Genomic DNA, 17,725 nt, shown 5'->3' with positions numbered 1-17,725 from the left:
ATTTAATACATTTATTTTTACTGCATGCATTTTATTTTTGTAGAGTAGCTCAGAAAGTTTTTTTTCTACTCAGAAAAAAGTCCCATCGAATAGAGGGGTAGTAAAGACCGTTTTGCTTTCTCGTTCCCTCTGATGTAAAACAAGGAAGGATCTAAATGAGATTTGATCAGGAGCTGGGAGAATTAGTTCAGTTACTCTTTTATCTATCTGCATGGTACAAAAAAAGTGTTAGAAAAGTTAAAAAATGATATAGCCAGCACAACACTATTAATATCAAGTCTGATGTTTTTAACTGAGTCTGAGAAAAAAACTACTAAAGTTTCTGCATATTTCTTGTCGGTGTTTGTGTTTATTTGCGAGACTTCCAACTTCAGAGAATTTCAGGGTGCACAATTTGCATTTATCGTGATGTGATGAAATCAGTAGTCATATACCGCCAGTCTTTAAGCATGTCTGTAAACTAAAGTTTAACCACACAGCTAACTTCAGCTTTTCACTATTTCCATATTTAAGTAACAGCTTGGGTGTTACATTCCACTGGCATTAGTATATTACAAACTCTATTATGTTTAAGGAGTGATTATGCTTATTTCACAATGCTCTTGAAAACTTCATTCTGATTGGTCAGTTGCGTCATTCAACGATAACAACTGCTACACCTGATAACACACCACTAACCTGTTTAATGTATCAAACTGCTGTCTCTTTTCTAATGCCAACAAGAATTTATTGCAGACCAATAAATAACTCCGTTTTAAAGGGAATTCAGAGTGTCACAATTTGCTTTCTAAACATTCTGCTTTAAAATCTTCTCTTCATAAGGACCGAAAAACTGCAGTTAATACCGCCCTCTGCTGACCACAATAAAAATGACAGGTAATGACTGAGTATGATTCAGCAAGAGTGAATCTTCATTACACTGTAAATCATTACTGGAGGCCAGCAGATTGCACAATTAAGTTAGTCAACTATTCATAATAATAAAAATAAATACAACAAGCATAAAGCTCTTCTCATGATTTGTAATGAGCTCCTGTCGCTTTATAAAGTACTGCAGGAATACAGCAGACACTCACAGTTGTCCACTGACAGGTGGCATTGAAACTCAGGAAACTGCGTCTCCACGGGAACGCTGATGGTGCGGCGGAGCAGTCTGGATCGGCAGGTGTCAGTTCTCTTCTCCTGCAGGAACAGAGGGTGGATCTGGAGTGGACACATGAAGAAGATAGACAGCATTGATTTGTACTTTTGGCTCCCTTCTCATCTCATGTTTAATACATTTAATCCGAATGGAAGACAGAAAGACAATTAGAGGCAGCGATATATGAAGAATTCAATTAAATACAAGCACCCAGATGGATAGAATTAATTACTGTCTTCCATTTACTTGAATTACGTATTGAATGTGTTTATATGCGTGTCTGTACTTACTGTATCTATTGGGAAACATTAGGAATGTCCTTTTTTGTAAATACCATATATAAATATTATTAAAAATTCTTAAAATTTTCTGTTTTGTCATTCGCCCATTATTCTATAGTCATTTAAATCATTCGCATATAAAAACAACAGAAGTTTTGTCTACCAGTTGGCATTGTTTGTGACTATGAGTGTTAATTTTTTTTATATTTATGTATACTGTATATATTGTCACACCAATAAAGCTTTTTTAATATTATCACATAGTAAAGAAGCAGCTGGGCAGCTAACTGTCTACAACCTTGCTTATCTTTCCAGAATCCTGTTTCCCCAGAGTCCAGCACACATTCAGCACTCATAACTTATCAAATGTGTGTGCTACTGTGCGTCTCTCTTTTCATGGCCAACCATGAATTTGCCCTCTAGAAAAAATTTCAGCCATAACAATCTGGATTCCTGACAGTACAGACCAATATAACGTGTATTTTCAACAGTGATATTTATCATCACAAAAATTACAACCAGGAACTATTTTATATGAAAAAACTTTTTGTAGAGTAAAGTCAGTTAAAGAAAAAAACATTTTTGACGTAAATGGCTGTTCTATTCCAAAATTAGGTACAATTTTTGTAAGTACATATAGGCCTTTGTGTTGCAGTCTAAAAATGTAAATGTCAAGAAAGATACATTTGTGGATAAAACATCATTTTTATTCATTTGATCAAATGTGCATTTGCTGATGTATAAATCTTATAAAAAATGATATCTGAAGAAAACATTTTTATTCTGTAGAGCTATCAAATGAGACAGATTCAATGTCCCTGTAATTTCCATTACCATCCAAACTTTAGATAACAGCTTGAGATTTTTAACATCATATAAAGATAACCGTGTGTTATTTGGGGATTACAAATAACTACAGTAGTTACAGGTTCATGTAAGGACTTCACTGTACTTAAAATAATAAGTACAAAAATGCATTTTTACATTTATGCTGCATAAATATGACTATGTATGTGAAAACCAGGCTAAACGTCTGAGTCTCAAAATTTCATTCTGAGATATACGCATCAACGTTTCACAATGACATGGTCTAATTCAGTTAATACTAAACATATCAAGATTATATATTTTTTACTGAATATACTTTACATAGGAATGTAGACGACAGTTAATCACAAATATATTAGCCTACTTTTTTAGCTGGGTTTACACACGCTAAACATGTTGTATGTCATTTTGTATGTCACATGTTGTATGTCATTTTTTATCTTAAAACATGCACACACACATATACAGTATATGTACTTATGTATACTGCATGTGTGTATGCAGATTCATTTTCACAGAGAGAAACAGTCTTTTCTTTAGCAGAAAGCCATTCAACACTCTGTGCTCAGTAATGGAGGAGAGGAGACGTATTTTAGAGCTGCTCTCTGGCGGATAACACAAGCTTTGACATCCGTGAGCTATGAGGGAGCAGAAAACTCTATATCGACCACACCATACAACATGAATCCTTAGCAAGTAGGGGCCATTTATTGATTGTCCCTGTAAGTCACTGCCAGGCACCTTGGCTGCCACGGCAAAGCGTGAGCTCAGGGACTTTAAAGAACCTGCTGATGTTCCACACTTCTGCACATGTCACAATGACAAACCACAGTACATGCTGCTAACATGCTATATGCTCCCATGCGCTTGCAAGCATGCATACTTGAACAATAAATTAATAATTCTTTCTTTCTTGCGTTCGTTCTTTCTTTCGTGAACCGTGTGTTTTTGTGTTTAATACCTCTTCCTTATCCAGCAGCAGCATCTGATAGTCAGTGACCACACAGAACTTGGGGTTCCACACAGCATGTTCAGCACACGGGTGACCACATGACATCCAGTGACCTGGAGGTCCACTCATATCTGATAGAAAGAAGGGACAGAAGAAAGAATAATGGCAATGACAAAGAAAAAGCACCTGGAAAAACAGACAAGACGCTGACAGATGCTGTCCGCTTGTTTGGACTCCTTGTATTTACAGACAAGTCTGGGTTTTCCATTTGCTCGAAGGGTCGAGCAAAACCTCGCAAGTTCTGCAAAGATGTCACAGCTCCTCAACCTGTAGCAAACACATCTTTCAAATGAAACAAGAGCAGCGGAACACATTTATATGGTAATGAGCCCCCTGCCCGCAAGCTTTTGCGACGAGATTTCCAAATATTTCACAGAGTAAGAAAACTTGTCATTTTAATTTGCGTTTGATATAGAAAGTGTGTTTAAAGTGAATTACAGCATGGTTCCTGTTGTGTTGCTTCAGCTGTGAGTCGCATATGAGGTGCAGATGTATTTACATCTTAATTTTAAGAACATTGAAAAAAGCTGCTGGACTCTCTTCTCGTTTGCAGTCCAGATGCACATCTCTGGATCTTATGGTGACTTTCACTGTGAAATACTTAAGTTGACGTTTGGCCGTCACTTTGTTGGAATTGTGTTTAGAGCTAACATTTGACAGGCTAACAAAGTCTGCAGTCAAATGACCTCAAAAATACCTTTATATCGCTACTGTATATATTCTCAGTCTTATATGTCTATTGTTATAAGGAACAGTTCACCCAAAAATAAAAATTATGTCATCAATTTCTCACCCTCGAGTTGTTCCAAATCTGTATAAATGTCACTGCTCTGATGAACACAGAGAAAGATATTTGGAAGAATGCTTGTAACCAAACAGTTCTTGGTCACCTCTGCTCTGACTTGGCAAAGGTAGTCAAAAGTGCCCCAGAACTACATTCTCCAAAATATCTTCTTTTTCCTACTATGGTAGTCAATGGCGGCCAATACCTATTTGGTTAAAAGCATTCTTTCAAATATTTTTCACTCTGTTCATCAGAACAAAGACATTTAAACAGATTTGGAACAACTCGAGGGTGAGTAAATAAAGATGTTCTTCATGTTTGGAGATGTCTTTACATTTACATTTAGTCATTTAGCAGACACTTTTATCCAAAGCGACTTTCAAATGAGGTAAACAATAGAAGCAATTGAAACAACATAAGGACAACAAAAAGCATAAGTGCAGTTAAAAATGGTCTCATATAGCCTACCGCAGTATACAAAGCAAAGGATTTTTTTAAGGATAGAAAGAATAGAAAAGAAACAGAAGCCAGAACTAATCGGTCAGGTGTTGACGGAAGAGATGTGTTTTCAGCCGATTCTTAAAGATGGCTACAGAATCTGCTGATCTTGTAGCAGCAGGTAGATCATTCCACAAATGTGGAACAGATCCAAAGAAGGTACATGAGAGTGATCTTTTCTCTTTTTGGGATGGCATTACAAGACGCGTTCGTTTGCAGAGCGTAGAGATAAGTCTGTGGACTTGGATAAGTCCATAAGTCTGTATTAGCGAGTGAAGATATGGGGGTGCCGAACCAGTGGTGGTCTTGTAGGTCAAGAGCAGGGCTTTGAATTTGATTCGGGCGACTATAGGGAGTCAATGTAACTTAATGAAGAGAAGAGTGACTTGTGCTCTCTTCGGTTCATTGAAGACCACTCTTGCTGCTGCATTCTGATCATTTGTAGAGGTTTGGTTGTGCAAGCTGGGAGTCCAGCCAGTAGCGCATTGCAATAGTCCAGTCTGGACAATATCCTAGACTAGGACTTGCGTGGCATGCTCGGACAAGAAAGGTCAAATTTTCCTAATGTTGTAGAGGAATCTACAGGACCGGGTGGTGCTGGTAACATGATCCGGTAAATTTAGCTGATCATCGATTACCACTCCCAGGTTTTTGGCCGTTCTGGAAGGTGTGATGGTTGATGAGCCTAGTTGAATGGAGAGGTTGTGATGAGTCTTTGGGTCGGCCGGGATTACAAGCAGTTCTGTTTTTGCAAGGTTCAGCTGCAGGTGATGGTCCTTCATCCACAGTGAAATGTCACAAAGGCATGCTGAAATGCATGCAGAAACAGTCAGATCGACAGGCTGAAATGGAGTGGAGTTGTGTATCATCCTAATAGCAGTGATAGGAAAAGCCATGTTTCCGAATGACAGAACCTAGGGATATCATGTATATGGAAAGGAGCAACGGTCCAAGCACTGAGCCCCGAGGCACCCACGGCTTCTTTAAGAAGCAGGTGGCCAGAAACAAACAGTTAATAGGGTTTGAAGAGTGCATCTGCTAATCACCCACTTCCCAAACACCACTGTGTGATCGCTAGCACTTCCTTGTGAATGAGCAATTATATTTGAAGGAGAGAGAGAGAGAGAGAGAGACTTCGACTTTTACATCTCTTTTATTTACAGTCACATTTACATAAACATTAATTAAATATTAAAAGAAAAAGAAGAACTAAAATAGTTGGCCACACATCAGGAAGAGCAGTTTTACAAACATTGAACTCTCAGACAAAAAATAATCAATAATAAATAATCAATTTCACAAATGCATTGGTTTCTACACCATTTGAATCTAAAACTGTCCAAGTCATCAACGGACTTGTAAAAAGCGTACTCTATGTTAATGCGGGATTTTAACAATCCCCTAAAAACCAAAACAACATCTATTAATCCTGAGCCCCATAGTTTCATTTTACGTGACAACCAAATTGCTAATTTTGCTTGCCCAAATATAAAATTAAGTAAAACATGAGCTAGCATCCTGGTTCTTCTGTATTTAGGTGCGTAAAAGAAAAGGATAGGCGTAAAAACCTCCCCCAGCATTTGACAGTATCCTTCCATGTGAAGCAAAAAAAACTGCAGTCTTAAACAATTAAGAAAAAGGTAAAACCCTGTCTCTTGCGACCCACAAAAAGGGCACCCCTCCCCTATCTGTGGATCAAGATGTAGCTATTATACCATGCACTACCCTCCACTGAAGGTCTCCAGACCTTTTCTCAATGTGAGGTTTGTACAGGGTCCTCCAGCAACCTTTAGGGGAACCACCTGAGCTAAAAATGTCCTGCCACTTGGACTCCCTCAGGTTTTCAAGCATTTGAAAATAAGTCACTTTGAGCCTTCTTTCCCGTATCACCAAAAAAGCCTAGCTGAGGTGTTGTGAAAGAGAGCAGTCCACCCTCCATTTCCTGCCATTCTCCCGTATCAGCTGAAAGAGCCAGTTCTGGAAAAGCAGTAGTATCCACCTCCGATGCCTCTAAAGATAGTCTATAATCCCCTGGTAAGAAATCCCTTATTTGAGTTAACAGTCTCTCTGCCACTCGAACTGACCTCATGCCCAGTTTTAAGGCTAAGGCCTCAGCGGATATCCATCCACCCTCAGAGATTAAATGTACAACTTTGGTGATCCTTCCAGACCACAAGGCTTCTCTGAGGGAATCTGATTTACAAATATCCAAGTCCAATGAGGGGTTAAAAAACAATGGTTCTTCCCTCAGCAAGTCTGCGCATCACCACCGGATCTGAAGTGTTTTGACCACCATTGTCTTTCAAAAAGTACATCTGCTTTTCTTGTCCCACTTTTTGCTCCAGATGGAAGAAAAAAGATGTCGGACCGTCCATGTCTTTTAGTGTTAAAAAGCGACTCCTGATGAAAGCACCTTTAACTTTCTCGTTTAAAACATAGCTCAGCTGATTCTTTCTCTCAGTCCACAGTTCTTGTAGATTTACAGCATCGCTGACGGACTCTTCTCAATGTCATTTATTTCTTTTTCAAGCAACTCTAATGTCTTTTTTAAAACAAAGGAGGAATGATTTGCATATTGTTGACAGAATGTTCTTTTATGCACTTTACCAATTTCCCACCATTGGGTAACACTTTCATACAGACACTTTTCGCTCTTCCAAGTTTCCCAGAAAGACTTAAAGCTCTCACAGAAATTTGTATCTTCCAATAATTTGTTATTGAAATGCCAGTAGTAACTCTCATGAGTCCTTTTCATCAATGTACACTTCACTGTGATGGATTTGTGGTCAGAAAAAGATGTAGGGATGATAGCTGTGTGCACCACCCTATTTTTCATATTGTGTGATGTATAGAATCTGTCCAACCGTGCTCCAGAAACACTTCTATTACTAAATTTCACCCAAGTGTACTGCTGTGTTGATGGCTCCACACATCTGAAAACTTTAGATTTTTTATAACACTGGCTAGACAAGAAGCTGACTGCATGTGAGGTTCTTCACCATTCCTATCACATGTGAAATCTAAAGTGCAGTTCCAATCACCTCCAACTATAATAGAATCTCCATTGTGCTGCTTCTTTAAACATTTCTCCACCTTTGCAAAAAGTTGTAATCGGTCTGCTCCAATATTAGGAGCATAGATATAAACAAACAAGAAAGACAGTTGATTGATTTCAGCTCTAACAGCTACCAGTCTCCCTGGTTCTATTTCAGTTTTCATTAAAATTTTAACTTTAAGAGCAGGGGAGAAAAGTACAGCCACACCAGCACTAAATTTTGTCCCATGACTAAGCACTCTCTCCCCTTCCCACCACAAGCCACAATCAATTTCATTACTAAAACTGCTGTGGGTCTCTTGCAAAAAAACGACACACAGATACTTTATCTTTATAAACTCTGACAATACGTTCCTCTTTTTTCCATCCCTCAAACCATTTATGTTTAGGGAACCCACACTCAAGACTTCCATAAAGGAGAGAGAGAGAAAATGGAAACAGTAAAGAAATAAATAAGGCCACTTAAACATCATGATTACTTAGTTTTTCCCTTTGCTTTAACCATCTTTCTGCCTGACCTTATAATAGTCAAGTGCTTTTTAAGATGAAAGCGCTTTTGTTGCAACAGTTCGGTGTTGTTGCTTTTTTTCCTAGCCACCATTACAGAAGAGACAAATTTTTCAATATCAGGAAAATGATCACTCAAGGGTGTATAAATCATTGTCAGCCATTTTTTTCACCATTTCAACACCAGCTTTTCCATTTGTTTTATCAAGAAAAGAGTTAATTTGCTCAAGAGTGTATAAATCATTGTCAGCCATTTTTTTCACCACCAGACCATTGCTCATCATCATTTCTTAATCCATCGTCAGTGTACTGTGACAAATCCTCCATTTCATCAACCATATTTTCCTGTGAACCACCTGTTTTTTCTACACCACTGTCCGCACACACATCATCAACATTATTCTGAACTTCATTTTCATCAGCCTCGTCACTTTCATTCACATCTTCCTCAATAGCAGTACTGCAACCAGGTATCTCCACATCGCCAGTATTAAAGCCACAACACGGAATATTTGGACCGCTAGATGGCGCACTTTTGAAACAACAACAAAAGGCGAAGCTAAATGACGTTATGTAAGAGAGTGGAATTATGGGACATGTCGTTTTCACCATTCAGAAGCGTATGGAGATCGCCCATGTTCACGGACGAGGTAATGAATGAATTTTATTTTATGTCATCGTAATGAATTAGCTTGCAAGAAACTTGGAATGTAATGCTACGTTAGCCCGCGACTGATATTGGACTTTGTCAATTGATTTGGTAGCGTAATGCTACACAGTTTTATGTGTTTAAAACAGTCATACAGTCGTCGTTTAAAAAGTAAATTGGAAATTGGATTATTAATCCTTGTTTTATTTCTTCGTATGTCCATAAGACTGCTTGCCTCATTTGGCCTACGTTTACACTTTTTTGGGTTTCCTTTACTCGCCAAAGAGTCGTATATTAAGCGGATATTAAGTCACTGATATGCGACAAATACAAGGGAGACAAGGGACGGGCCATTATTTTAAATAGGAATTTCTCTGGATTTGCACATTCTTGTGAACATTTGGGTTAATGTAATTCCCCCACTGCATGAAATATATCACACTGTGCAAGTGATTTTTGGATATTTCATAACAAAATTCTTCCATATTGTGGCTTTAACATTAAGCTCACTCACCTCCTGCTGCCCCTTCGTTTCGTCTGTATCTCCTTTACCCTGCTCTTGAGATCTCGGTGTTACACTTGTGTCGGCTCGCAATGCGGATGCGAGTTGTTTACCCAAGCTGCCCAAGCTTACCCAGCTCTCTGTGCCAACCTCTACCTGTCAGTGGATTATTAACTTCCTGTCGAACAGGCAGCAGCTAGTGAGGTTGGGAAAATTTAAATCCAGCACATGTACCATCAGCACCGGAGCTCCTCAAGGATGTGTTCTTTCTCCACTGCTATATTCACTCTACACAAACGAATGCACCTCTACAGACCCTTCTGTCAAACTCCTGAAGTTTGCAGATGACACCACAGTCATTGGCCTTATTCAAGATGGTGATGAATCTGCCTACAGAAAGGAGGTTTCTCAGCTGGCTGCCTGGTGTAGTCAAAACAACCTAGAGCTGAATGCATTCAAGACAGTGGAGATGATAGTGGATTTCAGAAGGAACCCTCCATCACTTCCTCCCCTCACCATCCTGGACAGCACTGTGGATACTGTGGAGTCATTCAGGTTCCTGGGCTCCACCATCTCTCAGGACCTGAAGTGGGAGTCCCACATAGACTCCATTGTAAAGAAGGCCCAGCAGAGGTTATACTTCCTCCGTCAATTGAGGAAGTTCAACCTACCACAGGAGCTACTGACCCAGTTCTACTCAGTGGTCATCGAATCTGTTCTGTGCACTTCAATTACTGTTTGGTATGGCTCGGCCACCAAATCAGACCTACGAAGACTACAACGGACAGTTCGTAGTGCTGAGAAAATTATTGGTGCTCCTCTGCCCACACTTCAGGACCTGTACGATTCCAGAGTGAAAAACAGGGCAAGAAAAATCATCATTGACTCCACACACCCAGCACACAAACTCTTTGATCTGCTGCCCTCTGGCCGGCGCTTTAGAGCACCAAACACCAGGACTTCCAGACACAGAAGCAGCTTCTTCCCCCAGGCAATCTCCCTCCTAAACAGATAACTGCTCCTTAAGAGCAATATTCCACTTCCACTACTCCTATAGTGTGCACTATAGTGCCTTATTATATCTACATCTTATGTATACATGTATATAACACTACCTCTACTTACTAAATTATCCATTTGCACAAGTGTACATACAATCTGTTAATATGTTTATTCTACTATATACTACCCTGTACAATGTCTCTTATATGTTATTATCCCCCATTTTCTGTAAAATAGTCTTTATTTTATATATGCACAATTTAGAATCTTTTAGACTGTAAATCGTATTATATTGTATTGTCATTGTGTTGAATGTCTGTACTAGAAGCTTCCAACACCAAAGAAAATTCCTTGTGTGTGCAAGCACACTTGGCAATAAAGCTCTTCTGATTCTGATTCTGATTTATCTTTGTGCGGACATGCAAAGTGTTTATGGCCCAATTCTCCACAATCGAAGCACTTCATGCTATCAGTACTAGCGTATACCATGAAAGAATTCTCTCCGTGAATGACACGGAAAGAGACTTCCAATGTTCGTTCAGAGGAATTCAAAAACATGTAAACCTGCCGTCTAAAAGAAAGAACATGTTTTAGCGCGGCATTTTCACAACCGAGGGGAATTGTTTTTACAGCGCTTGCGATCTTACTAAACCTCTGAAGCTCTTTTAAGATGGCTTCATTGCAAACAAAAGTTGGCACATTAGAGATGGTAACTAGTTGACGGAGCAGATAGCGGGGTTACTGGTACAAAAGTTTCTTTTACCCATATTCCGCTCACAGTCAACTCATTAACCAGAGAGTCAGAGTTTAAAAATACAACCACGGCTTCGTTCATACGTGAGGCCGAAACGATGTTGTCAAAGCCAACTTTTTCTCCGATGATGAGGAGCATTTCCTCTACTGTCACCCCAGGGTCAGGTACACACCTGCACCGATTGCAGAGTGACAGACAGAGTTGGTGCTCCTTGCAATTGAGCAGGCGCCATGCCCGGCGACTGCGTCGCACGTACGCGAAAAAAAGGCAAACCCACTTCACCACACTGTCTATGCAAGGAGAAAAACAATAATGTGTAAAAGGAAAAAGAAAAAAAATTAAAGCAAAAGACACGATCACTCAGCCACGCTCTCACATACGCGCTCTGCCCCACCTCGCACTCCCAGCATGCACCAGAGAGAGAGAGAAAGATTTGAGTTAATACATGGAAATGGAACTCTGGAATCAATGCCTGTCAATAAAAGATTTCACATGATCCACTGGCATCTAAAAATTTACCGCAGTTTTGTAAGGACAACAAGGACAAGGTCTTTACCACATCTGCGTCACTATACATGACTGTGCAAAACTGTATCCATCAGTATGCTTGTATATTGTACAATCAATTCCAAGACCCATATCTTCCTTTCTTCACTGCACCTGCCACTGTAAACCCAGATTTTGATTCAACTCAAACAGATTGAGTTCATATTACTTAAATGTCTAATTTATTGACATTACTTGTTAATTCTGATTAAGCTGAACTTTTTCATGTCCTTTCTTATTGTAATTGTGTTTTTAAGTCCAATCAGTAGTTTCTACTCAAACAAACTGAGTTTGTATTACTTAAACATGTGTCATTTCTTTACATTAATTATGAATTCTGAGTAAACTGTACTTTTTCATGGCCTATCTTATTGTAATTATGTGTTTGAGCTCAAACAACTCAATATCATCAAGTTTTGCCTGTTACTAATAGCAACGCATTGACGTCACCCATGCAACCGCCAAAAATCTAGTTTATACCAGTTTTGACAGAGTCGCATTGATGACTCTGTCTTTGTTCTGTTCCGCCTCTGTTCCGTCTCAAAAATTCAAAGAATTCAGCTGTATTGAAATTTTCGACAACTGACGTTATAGCAAGCAAGTTGTTCGACCCAAGTTTGAAGCCTTCGGTGAATGAACCGAGTTCAGCCACAAAACGGTAAGTTGGAACCTGGCACTGGTTGCATGCCGTTGCAGTCCAGACTGCTAGCTGAGGTAACTTAGCTAGTATATCACGAAAGTGACTACACCCCTCACATTTTTACAAATATTTTATTATATCTTTTCATGGGGACAACACTATAGAAATGAAACTTTGATATAACTCAACGTATCTATCAGATATATATCTGTATATCAAAGTTTCATTTCTATAGTACTGCAGTTATTTAAAAAAACGGAAAAAAAAACGAACTTAGCTAGTTATTAACAGGCTAGCAAGGTAGCTAACCAGCTAAGTCTGCCCCACACTCTCTATCGTATGTGTTCACTGGGAAAGTTAGCTAGCGCCAGTAACGGAAATTGTATGTCGCTCCCAGACAGCTAATGCAAGTTGAGCTGAGCCTGACACCTGAAGCAGCTACCTATCATTAGCTCAGCCACGGACCACGGACCAGCGAACGTCCCGGTAAGTTGGCGCAGATCCCAGCTGCCTTGTAAAAGCGGATTCTATTGTGTGACACCGAGTACGAGTACGCGGAGTCCGCCCGGTCATAGAAATTGAGCTTTGCGCCGACGTGTCCGGCAACCGTTCGCTTTGGGTACCCATCGAGTCCGCCGCGGTGTCTGGGTACGGTACTCGGTCACACAATAGACTGCTCGGCAGACAATCTTCACATATATTCATATTCATATGTCCGCTCGACTCTGAACTATTTTACTCTGTTGCTTCCAGACAGCTAAAGTTGAGCTGAGACGGTGAAGCAGCTAGCCACAGAACTGCAAACATCCTAGTAAGTTGGTGCACACTAGCTCACATAATTAGTTAGCTAATTAGCTTTAATTTCTTGATTTATTTATTTTTATTCTTTGTTAGTTGGCTATTTGTCCCACTCTTAGCTGTCATGCCTCTTCAAGTTTTGTTATTTAACGTTAGCTAATGTTAGCTTGTTGGCTATTGTGTTCAAGCCAATTTCAAATAGTTCTTTTCAGAAGCTTTACACTGTTAGCTAACGGTAATTTTTCCTTAGTTCATGTAACTTTAGCTAGCTGAAGATGGAGTGGAAGTGTAAATATTGTGGTTTTATTAGTGGGAAGAGGGCGCAGCTATTTAAACACTACAGGTTAAAACATGGAAGTTACACAAGGACAGTACCATTTCCTTGTTTGCACCAGGACTGTTTGTGCACATTCAAGTCCTTAAACAGCCTTAAAGCACACATATCTCGTTTTCACTCTAAAACTCATGAGGAACAACTAGGAGAAAATGAAGCGGTCAAATTCTGCTGTCAGTTGTGTGAATTCATTGAGCCCTGCTCTGAAACTGAATTTTTCACCCACCTCCGAAGCAGACACTTGAAAGTTAACCAAAAGGTTCAGTGTCCATATGCAGGCTGTAGATTTGAGAGCAGTATGTATTCAACTTTCAATGCACATAAAAGTAAAGCACATAGAGACAACAACCTGAAGATGTTCAAGAAAGAAATAGTTACTTTTGATATAAGTGATGAAAACAAAGACAGTGATGTTGCAGATGAGCAAATGCCGACTGAAGACACGGGGGAGATAGATGATGTCAGTGAAGAAGCTTGTGAGATAGATCTTCATGATTTGGAAAAGCAGTTAAGAGCACAACTTGGCTGCACTTTTTTTAAAGATGCAGATTATCCTCCACATACCTGAGTGCTCTGTACAGGAAGTTATCAAACAGCTTTGTGATATACATTATTTGTCAGAGCCACTTCTGCATCATAAGGTGAAGATGATTCTTAAGGAGTATGATTCCGAGATAGATGAGTCCATTGTGAAACAGGTGAGCAGTGCTGTTTCAGAGACCAACGTAATGACAACATTTTGCGGCAAAGTTGGTTCCTTAGCAACCACAAAAAAGAGAGCATCGTATGTGTCTAAAAAATTTCCGCTGGTAATGCCTGTAGAGTATATAGTTGACAAAGATAAGAAATCGGTTGTATATGTTCCCATACTGCAAATGCTGCAGAAGTTGCTGAGCAGGACAGATGTGTTAGATAAAGCAATGTCTGAAGAAATACATGTTCCAAATGAATACAAAACTCATGTAGATGGTGTATACTTCAGAGAAAATGGCCTTCTTACTAGTGATGAGTTCACAATTGCCATTGGGCTGTACATCGATGACTTTGAAGTTGCCAATCCGTTAAAAACATCGAAGAAGAAGCATAAGATGTGTGCTTTGTACTGGGTAATTGCCAATATGCCAGCAAAATATAGAGCATCACTCAACTCTATCCAACTTGCTCTTATATGCAACACAACCACTGTAAAAGAATGTGGTTATGCTAAAGTGCTGGACCCACTTATACACGATCTGATGTCACTAGAAAATGATGGTGTTTACGTAGAGGCCTTAGGTGCAAGTGTGAAAGGAACTGTTTTGTATGTAGCTGCTGACAACCTAGGTGCTCATGCACTGGCAGGATTCTACGAGAGCTTCTCTGTTGATAAGTTTTGCAGATTCTGCATGGCAACTAGACGTGACACTCAGGAACAAGAGGTGCGCTCTCTGGTGCCTTTGAGCTCAGAGACAAAGACAGGCATGACAGACAAGTGCAGGAAGTGATGGAAGACCCAGAACTGTGTAGAACATACGGTGTGAAAAAAGAGTGCCCTTTGACTGCAAAACTGGAGCACTTTCATGTTGTTAAACGTTACCCTCCTGACCTCATGCATGATCTTCTGGAGGGTATAGTCCCCGTAGAGTTGTCTTTGTGCCTTTCAGATCTGATTTCCAAGGGATATTTTAATCTAGAAACACTGAATCAGGCTATCAGATCCTTTACATACACCTTTACTGACAAAACTGACCAGCCACAGCCTATTACAAAAGGCTTCTCCACAAAAGGCACAATCGGGGGAAATGCACATGAGAACTGGTGCTTAATTAGGCTCCTTCCATTTCTTGTTGGTCAGTATGTTCCTCCGGGGGAAAAGGCATGGGAAGTTCTCATGCTTGTCAAAGACATTGTGGAGTTAGTAGTTGCCCCCAGGTTTACTGAAGAGACACTCTACTTCCTGGAGTGCAAGTTAGCAGAACACAGAGAACTACTGCAGTCTACATTCCCAGAGTTAAGATTACGACCAAAACACCACTACATTGAACATTACCCTCAACTTATTAAGGCATTTGGTCCACTGTGTGATGTCTGGACTATGCGCTTTGAGGGCAAGCACAAATTTTTCAAAAAGGTTATCCGTGACGCTCAGAACTACAGGAATGTAGCCCTTACACTTGCTGTGAAACACCAGAAAGCAGTCAGCTATCATTTGGACTCGAGCTCATTTTTCAAACCTTCAGTCGAGATGGAGAAGGTCACTACAGTCTCGGTATCATCTTTCCCTGATAACGTCCAGAGGGTACTCAGTCAGAAAATCCTCAAGCCAGCAGCAGTTCTTGTAGCATCATCCATATGTCTAGATGGAGTTACATACAAGGCAGATATGGTAGTCTCTGCTGGATCCTGCTCAGGTCTCCCTGAGTTTAGGCAGATCACACAGATTGTTGCAGTTCAAACAGAAATCATGTTTGTGTGCAGAGTAATGAGTGCATGGTACCATGAGCACCTTAGATCGTATGAAGTTTGCTACTCTGATGTAACCCCGCCCCTGTGTGTGGCTCCGCTGTCAGAGCTTAACAATGTTTTACCCCTTTCAGCATACAGAATAGGTGGGAAACTAATGGTGACTCTAAAACGTTATATTCTGTGCTGAACAATCTCTCTCTTTCTCCCCAGTTGGTGGTGCAACAGTGAATGCTTGTGAGAGTTATTTTCACTGAAGCAGACATAAGGAAGGTGGAACTGACGACAAAGCCTGATACAGTTGACCTTTTAATTAGCTCCCTTAAAGATGTTCTTCAAATAAACTATGACTTCAGCTTACAGTTTAAAGATACCAACTTCGACAATGAACTGTGCAACGTGCACCCTTAAAATTATTCCAGTGCTTTCTCTTGTGGAGGTGCCCGTCCCACGGTAAACATCAACTGAAGAACTAAGCAACACACCCAGCCAGGCAGACACGGACATCCTCCCCAACTCCTCTGAGGAAAGAAAACGCCAGTGGCCAGAGGTATTTGATATGTATATACCGAAATTCTCTGTCGATGTGGAATATAGACTGCGTCAAGCAAACCTGCTCCATTTCTGGGATGGAACACACCTCATTCCGTCAAAGGAGCTCAGGCACGACATCCTCGAGAGGCTGGCCGAGACCATATATGCCTTGAAAGCATATCCAACAAATGCAGAATTTGAAGCTGTTGCCTCAGCACTGGTGCGAGCACACCCATGTTTCAAAGAACAAGGATCAGTGTCTGGCTGGAGTGGTTGGAAAAACAGCTTGAAATTTAAGATGGGGAATTACCGAACAAAAATGCGTCAGCGGGGTCACCGTGATGTCACCGTGAATGGCGGTAAACATGGAAAGCAATCTTCTTGTGGACACCCACCTAACAAGAGAATCAAGAAGCCAAAGAGAGGAGAAGTCAATTACTTTCCAGATTATCCAGATGGACAGGATGACTCCAGCCTTGAAGATGCTCGACAGCTCATGGTGGACGAAATGAAAAAGCAAACCCCAAATGGAGCCCTCATCAAGCAGAAGATGGATCTGACATTCGCTCTTCAAAGGAATGAAGTTGTGAAGGACAAGCCTGCTATGTCCCAGATATGTCAACGTTGGCCAGCTCTCTTTACTGAACACTAGGTAGGCCTATAGATTTGTCTCATATGCTGTATTCTACGAAGCCCCTCTGCTTCGTAGTACTCATCAAAATTGTATTAAAGAGTAATACATGCAGACTGGGTTGTTGCATAAAAAGATCACATCATGGTGTCAACTCATTTGAACATGAACATGTTTTGTTTTTACATGTTTCAGGTGTGTCTGGAGTTCAGCATGGTGGTTAGTAAGAGCCTGAGACAGGAGTTCTACGAGGCCCTAGACCACATGTGTCAAATACAAGGCCCGCGGGCCAAATCCGGCCCGCCCCCTCATTTTATGTGGCCCGCGAGAGCTTACAAATTATTGTAGCGTTATTATACATTTTATGTCCACGACCTGAAAATGCAACTCAACTTTATTACCTGCGCGATGACGACATCTAGCCAGTAGGTGGCAGTGTCCATATATATCGCAGAAATAAGCCCCTCCAGTGCGATCAGGTTGTTTCTTGTTTCACACTGGAGGGGCTTATTTCGCGATAAAAGCCGGCTGCTTGTACATTATCCCGCTTGTTACGCGGGATACTTGCCACATGAGAAAAGAAACTTGACATGAAATGTGAATTTGAAATATTTTATTAGCTCATTTTTACTGAATGCAGACCTAACAGGAAAAGCTGTTTACTTTCGGTTTTAAGGTGAGAAACAACGTTCAAATGTCACGAACATTCAATTTGGTTTAATAATTTGTAAATATAATGTCATATATGTTATTAAAAGACATATTTATTTTTAATTTGTCAAAAAAA

General features: G+C 40.2%; 1 protein-coding gene across 1 annotated transcript in view; it reads right to left on the bottom strand.

Moving 5' to 3' along the window:
• Positions 1 to 17,725, bottom strand: part of dab2ipb (DAB2 interacting protein b) — a 147,680-nt gene that overhangs the window by 105,142 nt on the left and 24,813 nt on the right. The window contains exons 2-3 of the mRNA XM_057349228.1: positions 3,212 to 3,333; positions 1,077 to 1,203 (exon numbers count right to left, since the gene is read on the bottom strand). Coding sequence (XP_057205211.1) covers positions 1,077 to 1,203; positions 3,212 to 3,333 — 249 coding nt within the window. The remainder of the gene's footprint in view (positions 1 to 1,076; positions 1,204 to 3,211; positions 3,334 to 17,725) is intronic.

The sequence above is a fragment of the Triplophysa rosa genome, linkage group LG2 (assembly GCF_024868665.1).
Source record: "Triplophysa rosa linkage group LG2, Trosa_1v2, whole genome shotgun sequence".
NCBI lineage: Eukaryota > Metazoa > Chordata > Actinopteri > Cypriniformes > Nemacheilidae > Triplophysa > Triplophysa rosa.
The sequence above is the reverse complement of the archived record's forward strand: the minus strand, read 5'-3'. Positions and strand labels throughout refer to the sequence as shown.